The sequence below is a fragment of the Amaranthus tricolor genome, chromosome 2 (assembly GCF_026212465.1).
Source record: "Amaranthus tricolor cultivar Red isolate AtriRed21 chromosome 2, ASM2621246v1, whole genome shotgun sequence".
In the NCBI taxonomy this organism is placed as follows: Eukaryota; Viridiplantae; Streptophyta; class Magnoliopsida; order Caryophyllales; family Amaranthaceae; genus Amaranthus; species Amaranthus tricolor.
Genome location: NC_080048.1, coordinates 11,691,538 through 11,701,671, shown reverse-complemented (window position 1 = coordinate 11,701,671; position 10,134 = coordinate 11,691,538). Strand labels below are relative to the sequence as shown.

Genomic DNA, 10,134 nt, shown 5'->3' with positions numbered 1-10,134 from the left:
ATAAGCTTATTTTTTTTTAACCTTGGAAACAAATTATTATAGGAATATGGTTGGATTTTCATAAGTCTATATTAATTTAACAATAAATTAGTTATGTATTTTAGTTATAGTTAAGAATTGTCCATACTTACAAATTTAACAACCAAAATAAATTTTTTAATAAAAAAAGTCATATTTTAAAAAATAAAAATAATAAAAAATTTAAAAATCATATATCTAAATATTCCATTTTGACAATATTCTAATTCAAATTTGATATCCTATTAAAAAAATAATTAAATCATTCAAATTTAAAAACCAAATACTAAATATTTTTGATCGAATAATTCGGAAGGCATATACTCCCTCCAACTCACCATTATTGTCCCATTTACTTTGTGCATTCTATCCAATGCATTTATTCAATCCTTAATATCTCTAATTGTGCATTATTAAAAATTATGGAAAGTTAATATGAATAATCCTTGCATTGAGACGAATCAAATAAGATCTTATATGACTATGTTTTAACCTATAAATTATTAACAAAATACAAATTAATAATAAAATATAAATAGATCCAAAAAGCAAATAAAACGTTAGTGCTGAATTGGAGGGAGTAATATATAGACTCCACTAGAGATCAAATTCAAAGGTTAAAAAAAGAGAAACGAATCTAACCCCAGTTTTAGCCATCACCAATGAGATGTCTTAATTAATAACAAGGAGGCATGTGGTAGGCCCCAAACATTCTTCCACTTTATATAATTAATTTCCAAAATCTTAAGATTTTACTTCTTTGATTCCTCATTTTGTTCTACTATAAATACCACTTGCTAAAGCTTCATTTAAGCATCCCAAGTCTTGAGCAAGCCAAAAATACAAGACCAATCCAAACCCAAAAAGACTTTACTCCTCCCGTCTACCCATCTAAAAAGCTAAGCAAAGAAAAATAAAGATAGAGATGGAGAATTTCCCAGTTATCAATCTGGAGAAACTCAATGGAGAGGAAAGAGCGGCTACCATGGATAAAATCCATGATGCTTGCGCTAACTGGGGTTTCTTTCAGGTTATTTCTTTTGATCAAATCCTTTGAATATTTTCTAGACTTATCAATTAATTTGATGTTTCGCAACTGTATTTTTTATGATTTCTTTCAGCTTTATTCTATTTGTGCATTGATCATATATATATTTTTTTTAGTTGTTATTTATGATTATTTTCTTCTATTATTGCTATTGTTTGTTTTGAATTTGTTTGAAACCATGTTTTATGTCTATCATGTTTTTTACATAATTGTAAATCATTTATGAATTTCGGTCATCGAATTTAATGACAAGATAAAACAAGTTTCAGATCATCGAGTTTATTTTAAACACCTATAACTAAAAAATCTTTCTATTTATATATATATGTTGAACATATGTAATCTTTTTAATATTTTATTAATGCTTATATGCTTCTAAAATATTTTCAACTAATTTTATTTTAACATTAAATGGTCTATACATGTTTTACACTAACTTTATTTAAATAACTTTTTAATTGTAATTTTAATATTTCTTTTAGTAACTTTATTTTAATATTTTATGTTATCATCACTACTTTTTCCGATTAATTATATTAGTCAAAAAAATAATAGTATCTTTTACCGTAAAAGGTTTAATTTTTTTAAATCTCGTAAATATTCGATTGGAAAGAGAGTGAGTATTAAGCTTCTTGTGAATGAACAGTTGAGTAATTATAAGCTGTTGATGAATATGAGTGTGGATATATGTAGGTAGTGAATCATGGAATCCCACATGATTTGATGGACACTATTGAGAGAAACACCAAGGAACTTTACAAGAATCGTATGGAACAGAGATTCAAAGAATTGGTAGCAAGTAAAGGCCTTGAAAACGTGTCCACTGAGATTAAGGACATGGATTGGGAAAGCACCTTCTTCTTGCGCCATCTTCCTGACTCAAACATGTCTGAAATCCCTGATCTTGATGATCAATACCGGAATTTGATGAAAGATTTTGCTCTCAGGCTAGAAAAACTAGCAGAAGAGCTTTTAGATTTGTTTTGTGAGAACTTAGGCTTAGAAAAAGGTTACCTTAAGAAGGTATTTTATGGAGGAAGGGCTCCAAACTATGGAACTAAGGTGAGTAACTACCCACCATGCCCTAAACCCGACTTGATCAAGGGACTCCGAGCCCATACTGATGCCGGTGGCATCATCCTCCTCTTCCAAGACCCAAAAGTTAGTGGCCTTCAACTCCTTAAAGATGATCAATGGATCGATGTTCCTCCTATGCGCCATTCCATTGTTGTCAACCTTGGTGATCAACTTGAGGTACCAATACAAAATACAATTAATCTTCTAGAATATATTTGTCAAATTAGATTGGACTTATTGTCAAAGCCAATACGTAATCGGAGAGACACAAGGTGCATATATTTCATAAGCTGTGCAGATATCATCTCAAAAACCATATGGCTATCGAAAAAAGAGATGCAACGACTTATAAAATGTGTACATCATCTTTAATTGTTGGGATAGTTTGTCTCACATCAATGAATCAAAGATGGTGTGCACACTTTATGACTCATAGAGCTCTTCCTCCTTTTGCAAATGGTGTTTGGATGGTATCTCCTTGGCTTAAAGAGTGTACGTATACCCCTCGTGTTTTCCCGTTAATATACTAGCATTTACAATATGTTTAGTTTAATTTAACGTGGTATCAGAGCCAATTGTTCGATTAAAAAATTAAGATTGTAGGTTTGAAAAGAATAGCGTTTCTACCTTAATTAATTGATTACTCTCACGTGCAAATTTGACAAGGGTTCATATGTGAGGGGGTGTTGGGATAGTTTATCCCACATCGATGAATTAATGATGGTATGCGCACTTTATAAGTCATTATAGAGTTAAACATAATGTAGGTGATTACTAATGGGAGATACAAGAGTGTGCTGCACCGTGTGGTGGCTCAAACAGATGGAACACGAATGTCAATTGCATCATTCTACAATCCTTCAAGCGATGCAGTGATCTTTCCAGCACCATTATTGGTAGAGAAGGATGCACAAGAACATAAACAAATTTACCCAAAATTTGTTTTTGATGATTACATGAAGCTTTATGCAGGCCTTAAATTCCAGCCCAAGGAGCCAAGGTTTGAAGCTATGAAGAATATGGAAAATGGAGTCACCTTGGGAAGTGTTGCAGCTGCTAATTAGGCAAGAAAATTTTGGTTCTTAGTTACTATAAGTATACTTGAAAGTGTTTTACTTGATGAAATAATTATATTTTTTTGTTGTTAGTTATAATAACATGTAATTTTCATTTTAGTGTGTCCACGTACAATAAAATTTTGGTTGTACTTTTGCTTGGTTATAAATGAGAAATGGTCCAATTTCCTAGCTCTATTTTTGCTTGCAAATTAAAATCTTTGAAAGTATGATCTGAAATAAAGTGAAATAATTTTTTTAACTATTATCGCTAATAAGAATAAGGTTGTATATATTCAACCGTAAAATCCAATCTACAGGGGCAAAGCTACTGCCTATTGTATTGTAACTAATATTTAATGACATCGCTTAATTAAAAATAAAAATCATTTTATAGAGAATAATAAATAGTGCTGGTAGACTTGGTTAAAGCTACATAATATCATTCAACGGGCTAGTGTTTCTTTGAATCTTGCTGGCTAATGTTTCTCTAGTTTATTTTCTTAAATTTTTCTTCTTAAAAGGAGTCTCAAAGGTTGCATACTTATATCATTATTTTGAGCCATTCCCAAGACGTTCATCAATGTATTTTTATTTTGTATTTATTTTAATACCACTGTATATGTTGATATATGTTGATAGAATTATAATTAGAAGTTATGAATAGAAATTTAATTTACCAAGTGTAGTGGAATTGTTCAAGTCCTTATATCTACGCCATTTAATTATTTTTTATTGTTCATTTTGAAAGGTCTATGCAAAAGTTTTTTTTGGTTAAAAATGAACAAATAAATGAAACAAGTGAATATTTATTTTCAATTCGTCTTATTTTGTTATGAATTTCACATTTTTTTTGTTTCTCCATATGATTTAGTATCCTATTTGTGAGTTAATAGAATAATTTCGTGAGAAACTAAAAAATAATTTGTTTTCTTTATATTATTCATTTTATCTTCATTTACTTCAAATTATTTCAAATAAAAAAGAACATAAATAATGTACAATCGTCTTAATTCAAACAATTTTAATTTGGACGTCATTGTGAGCTCTTTTTAAATACAAAAATTTAACTTCAACAATTGTTTTAGTATAAATTTTTATATTGAAATTATTGACTTTACGTGATTTCTTCCTCAAACAACCCCTACCAATCTAGGTGAGAGCTAGTCACGTAATTATATTGGATATTAAAATGTTCCAAAATATATGATCCGAGTGAAAATTGATAAAGTTATGATCCGAGTGAAAATTGATAAAGTTGTTTTCTGGAGGATGTAAGGCTAGTTTAACTAAATATGAACTTGTCTAGGACATGATATTAGAAATTTAAATCAACAATGAAGTTAAATCATGTGCAGATGCAGTGTATAATCATTGAGATCAGTTGTATCATTTAATATAAAATAAAATTAAATAGTACATATAAATATATTGTAGATGAGTTGGTTAGTTTATTGTCTTCCACATAAGTGATTAAGGTTAAAACTTAATTTATTCTGATAAAATCAAAGCAATATGAAAATGGTATGCAAGGAATTTGTGAATCCTGCAGAAAAGTGTGCTTAGCCTTGGCACCAATTTGGCCATATAAAGAGGAATAGACTGGAAATCTCCTAAGAGATAAATATGAAAAACTAAATATAACACTATCCCATAATACAAGGCAAAATCCCATGAAATCCTACCCAAACCAATTAGTCAATGATATACCATAATTATCTCAATTACAGAATATCTCAATTATCTCAATACCCCCCCTCAAGTTGGAGCATGAGGATCGTAAATGCCCAACTTGGAGAGTAGAAAATCAAATTGCGGTTTTCCAAGGGCCTTTGTAAATATATCCGCCAATTGTAAATCGGTAGAAACGTAAGAAGGAGAAATAAGTCCTTCATTGATGGCATCTCGAACAAAGTGACAATCAATCTCGATGTGCTTCGTACGTTCATGAAACACCGGATTCTTCGCAATATGTAACGCCGACTGACTATCACAGAGCACCTTAACGGCTTTAGGATGATGAACACCTAGACTCAACAATAAAGCTTTTAGCCACTTCAACTCACAAGTGATAGCAGCCATAGACCTGTACTCAGCCTCTGCAGAAGATCGAGACACTGTATTTTGCTTCTTTGTTTTCCACGACACTGGAGATTGGCCTAAAAAAACTAGCCAGCCTGTAAGTGAACGACGAGTGATAGGACAAGCAGCCCAATCTGAATCACACCATCCTTGTAGAGTCAAGTCACTGTCAGCACGTAATAAAATACCCTGTCCGGGCGTGCCTTTCAAGTAACGAATCCCACGAAGAGCTGCATCCCAATGATCAATGCGGGGTGCTTGCATAAATTGAGAGAGAATATGAACAGAGTATGCTAGATCAGGGCGAGTGACTGAATGGTAGATCAGACGTCCCACAAGCCTTCGATATGCCTCGGGATCTGCAAGAAGATGACCATTAGCTAAACCAAGCTTATGATTTTGCTCTATTGGAGAACCACTTGGCTTTGCTCCCATTAAACCTGCTTCAGAAATAACATCAAGCGTATACTTACGTTGACACAAAAACAAGCTTGCAGAACTGCGAGCCACCTCAATCCCCAAAAAATATTTCAATGGACCTAAGTCCTTCATCTTGAAGCAATCAGAGAGATAAGCTTTAAAGACACGTAGTGCAGCGGAATCATTACCAGAATTAATGAGATCATCAACATAGACTAAGACATTAATCTGAACACTAGCCTTAGTAAAGGTGAATAAGGAGTAATCCGAATAAGACTGTAAGAAACCATACTCTTTCAAAGCCGTAACTAGCTTTGCAAACCAACACCTGGGGGCTTGTTTGAGGCCATACAATGATTTCCTCAGTCTGCAAACCAAGGAAGAATTTGAACTATGAAATCCGGGTGGAAGTTTCATGTAAACTACCTCATCTAAATCGCCGTGTAGGAACGCATTATGAACATCCATTTGATGGAGCTCCCAATTTTTGGAAGCTGCAATGGCAAGAAAGGCTCGTATTGTTGTCATTTTTGCTATGGGTGCAAATGTTTCATTGTAGTCAATACCCTCCTGCTGATGATTACCCAATACTACCAATCTTGACTTCAATCTTTCAACATCACCGTTAGAGTAACATTTGGTTTTATAAACCCATTGACAATCAAGAGCACGCTTACCAGGAGGAAGAGGCTCCAAAGACCAAGTACCGTTATCTTCTAGCGCTTGAATTTCTTGCTTCATGGAATTTCGCCACTCAACAGATTTCATTGCTTCCTTAAAGGACTTCGGATCTTTGTCTGTAATAACAGCTGCAATAAACTTTTGATAATTTACAGAAAAGTTGTCACATTTAATATAGTGTGCTAAAGGATACGGAGTACCTGAAGGAGGATTGGACGACGAAGTAGAGGGGGACGGACTATTAGCAAAAACTGAACCCAAGACAAAATCTCGATATTTAACATTAGGATGCTTTTCTCGAAAGCCACCCCCAAGTTTGTTTGAGTGGACTGCTGTACCTGCTCTGAGCCAGCAGAGGTGTCGGACTGGGCAGTAAGATTATCAAAGGGTGGCGGTGCTTGAACAATAGGTGGCGGCTGCTGGGGTCCACAGCCAGCGCCTGCTGCCTCTGAAACAGAAGCTGGCTGCGAGGCGTGACTGACTTCACCATTAGATGTTGGATGCTGCTGTTCACCCAAGTGTCCAGTGTCAAAAGCATCATTCGATCCCAAATTTACATCAACATTCAAGTCTTCATCCTCAACATTATTATTCTCATCAAAGGCCACAAAATCAACATGTATTTCTTCATTTGTATGATAATTATCAGACTTAAAATTTACATCATCCGAGCAAGCAAATGGGAAAGTATCCTCGATGAATTTAACATCACGAGACACAAAGAATTCATGAGTGTCAAGGTCATACAAATTCCACCCCTTTTGCCCATAAGGGTAGCCAAGAAAAACACACTTTCGACTCTTACTAGCAAACTTATCTCCATGGGTTTTTTGGTTTTGAGCGAAGCACAAACAACCAAAAATACGGAGTGCATCATACAAAGGAGGCTTATTAAACAAAATCTCGAAGGGAGTTTTAGTTTGTAATAGAGGCGTTGGGGTACGATTTATTAGATGGGCTGCGGCTAGAACACATTCCCCCCAAAAATAGATAGGTAAGTGTGCTTGAAAACGTAAAGCCCTCCCAACTTGTAAAATATGTTTATGTTTACGCTCAACACGCCCATTTTGTTGTGGCGTACCCACACAAGAGGTTTGAAATAAAATACCCACGGCGGTAAAATAACGAAGCAAGCATTTAAACTCGGTGCCATTATCGCTTTGTACGATTTTAAAAGTCTGAGAAAATTGTCTTTCAACCATTGCAACAAAAGACATAAACATTTGAAAAACCTCAGTCTTATCATTCAACAAATAAATCCAAACAGCTCTGGAATAATCGTCTACAATAGTAAAAAAATAACGAGCCCCGCAAGATGAAACATGTCTATAGGGACCCCACAAATCACAATGAACCTTTTCAAAAATTCTACTACTCTTATTATCACTTAAAGAAAATTTATCTCGATGGTGTTTAGCGCGGAAACATACTTCACATCCCTTATCTAAATGACTTTTATTGCTACTAACATGGGGAAGGCACTTAACTACTTTCTCGGAGGGATGCCCCATTCTTCTATGCCACAAATTCAAAGTTGATGTATTTCCAGCAGTTGACACATGTTGAACCACCTTCGGTTTGCTAAAATAGTACAGTCCGTCCCGTCTAACTCCCATTCCAATCAGCTCCTTCGCTTGGTCCTGTATGACACACATAGAATTATTAAATTGAACAATTGTCTGTAAATCATCATTAAGTTGAGTAATAGAAAGTAAATTGCAGCTTAAGTTAGGCATGTAAAGAACATCACGAAGAGTGATTGTGTCGGACAAGCGAACCGAACCCGTAAGGGAAGCAAAAATCGTGTCACCATTGGGTAATCCAACGGGACAATTAATATGTGTCTCATTAAACAACCAATACTTCTCACCAGTTACATGATGAGTGGCACCCGTATCAATAATCCAAGACGTACTATCAAACTTACCATTCAAACGATTTTCTGGAATTTTATTATTACCAAAAAGGCCCGCATTGGCTTTCCATTGCTCTGGAGTAAACACTACCCCAAACGAGGCATCATTGGGAGATTGTGATGCAGGGATGTTGCTACTGCCAGACGCAGCATTGGCACGAGCAGGGACACCACGTCCTCGTCCAGCTGGCTTCCCGGACTTCTCTCCATCATTCCTGTTGTCAAGGTATCCATGGAGTTCAAAGCAACGACGTTCTACGTGGCCCTTCTTTTGACAGTGATTGCAAACTATATCAGACCAACATTGAGCAGTCTCATGTCCTATTTTCTTGCACTTCTCATACACGGGTCTGTCAACAGCTCCAGTACCTCTCCCTCTTCCAGCCCGTACAGCAAAACCAATAGCTGAAGAAGGGTCATCTTTGACCCGAGAAATACCACGCACCCGTTCTTCTTGAGCCACCTGCTGAAATGCCCTGTTCAAGGTAGGTAATGGGTCCTTGGACAGGAGGTTAGAGCGAAGAGAGGCATAATATTCAGAATATAATCCAAGAAGAAACTGCTGTAGGCGATCATTGTCACGCCTTTCAGCGTGTTGCTTCCCAATTTCACAAATGCAATTGCCACACTTGCAAGAAATTAATGGTTCGTGTTTATCAAGTTCGTCCCATAGCATCGACAACTTGCTGTAATAGACAGCCACAGGCATGGTTTTGGACTGCTCGCATCGATTAATATCGGATTTAAGTTGTTGTATACGAGGGCCATTAACAACACCAAAACGTTCCTTTAAATCGTCCCATAATTTCTTGGCATTGTCATAGTGTGAGAGCATTGATTTAACCTCAGGCTCGATGGTATTCATAATCCAAGAAACAAGCATACAGTGGATGGTAACCCAATCATCCTTTGTACACGGAGCAGAAAAATCCGTGATTGAACCATCAAGAAAACCAAATTTTCGTCGGGAAGACAGAGCAATGTAAATGGCGTGAGACCAATCATTATAGTTATCGAGTTTGAGACGTTGAGAGGTTATGAAATCCCCTGGCCTATCTTGAGGACCAAGGTAAAATGAAGAATTGAGCTCTATTTTTGTAGGAGGAGGCAGTGAAGTATTATCATTCACCATTGTTTTGCTGTTAAAAAAAAATTAATTGGTAGGCTCTGATACCATGATAAAACCAAAGCAATATGAAAATGGTATGCAATGAATTTGTGAATCCCGTAGAAAAGTGTGCTTAGCCTTGGCACCAATTTGGCCATATAAAGAGGAATACACTGGAAATCTCCTAAGAGATAAATATGGAAAACTAAATATAACACTATCCCATAATACAAGGCAAAATCCCATGAAATCCTACCCAAACCAATTAGTCAATGATATACCATAATTATCTCAATTACAGAATATCTCAATTATCTCAATATATTCAATCATAATTATGTTCTTTTTATTTTAAATTATTAACATTACCTGTATCCGATTAAAACTTATAATAAGTTGCTACCAGGGCCGTTCCTAGGGTAGGCAAGGAATGCCATGCTCAGGGCCTAGCATATATAGGAGACCTAATTTCAGCATAATTCGTGAGTCTACAGTAAATAATTTTATAAAGAGGCCATTTTTAAGAGAGGAGAAAGAAAATAATCTTTAAAAAAAATTTATTTTAATATAAATAGATTGGTCTCTATTATTTTTTTCAAGTTCTTATTAAAAACTATAATTAATCATCTTTAATGAGGGCTTTTATACATTACTTTGCCTAGAGTCTACAAAATATCAAAAACAACACGATAAAAGATAACGATATAAAACGCTCCCAATATTCTTTATA

General features: G+C 35.0%; 1 protein-coding gene across 1 annotated transcript; it reads left to right on the top strand.

Annotated features, from left to right (window-relative positions):
- The first annotated feature begins 786 nt into the window (after positions 1–786).
- On the top strand, positions 787–3,413 carry LOC130802867 (1-aminocyclopropane-1-carboxylate oxidase 1-like). Its single transcript, XM_057666973.1, has 3 exons — positions 787–1,048; positions 1,760–2,320; positions 2,911–3,413. The coding sequence occupies exons 1-3, from the start codon at positions 944–946 to the stop codon at positions 3,205–3,207; spliced, it is 963 nt and encodes a 320-aa protein (XP_057522956.1). The 5' UTR covers positions 787–943; the 3' UTR covers positions 3,208–3,413.
- The last annotated feature ends 6,721 nt before the right edge of the window (positions 3,414–10,134 follow it).

Coding starts and splice junctions, on each gene's coding strand:
- LOC130802867 (XM_057666973.1), top strand. CDS start 944: ATGGAGAATTTCCCAGTTATCAATCTGGAGAAACTCAATGGAGAGGAA. Junction 1,049..1,759: donor CTAACTGGGGTTTCTTTCAG/GTTATTTCTTTT, acceptor GGATATATGTAG/GTAGTGAATCATGGAATCCC. Junction 2,321..2,910: donor ACCTTGGTGATCAACTTGAG/GTACCAATACAA, acceptor AACATAATGTAG/GTGATTACTAATGGGAGATA.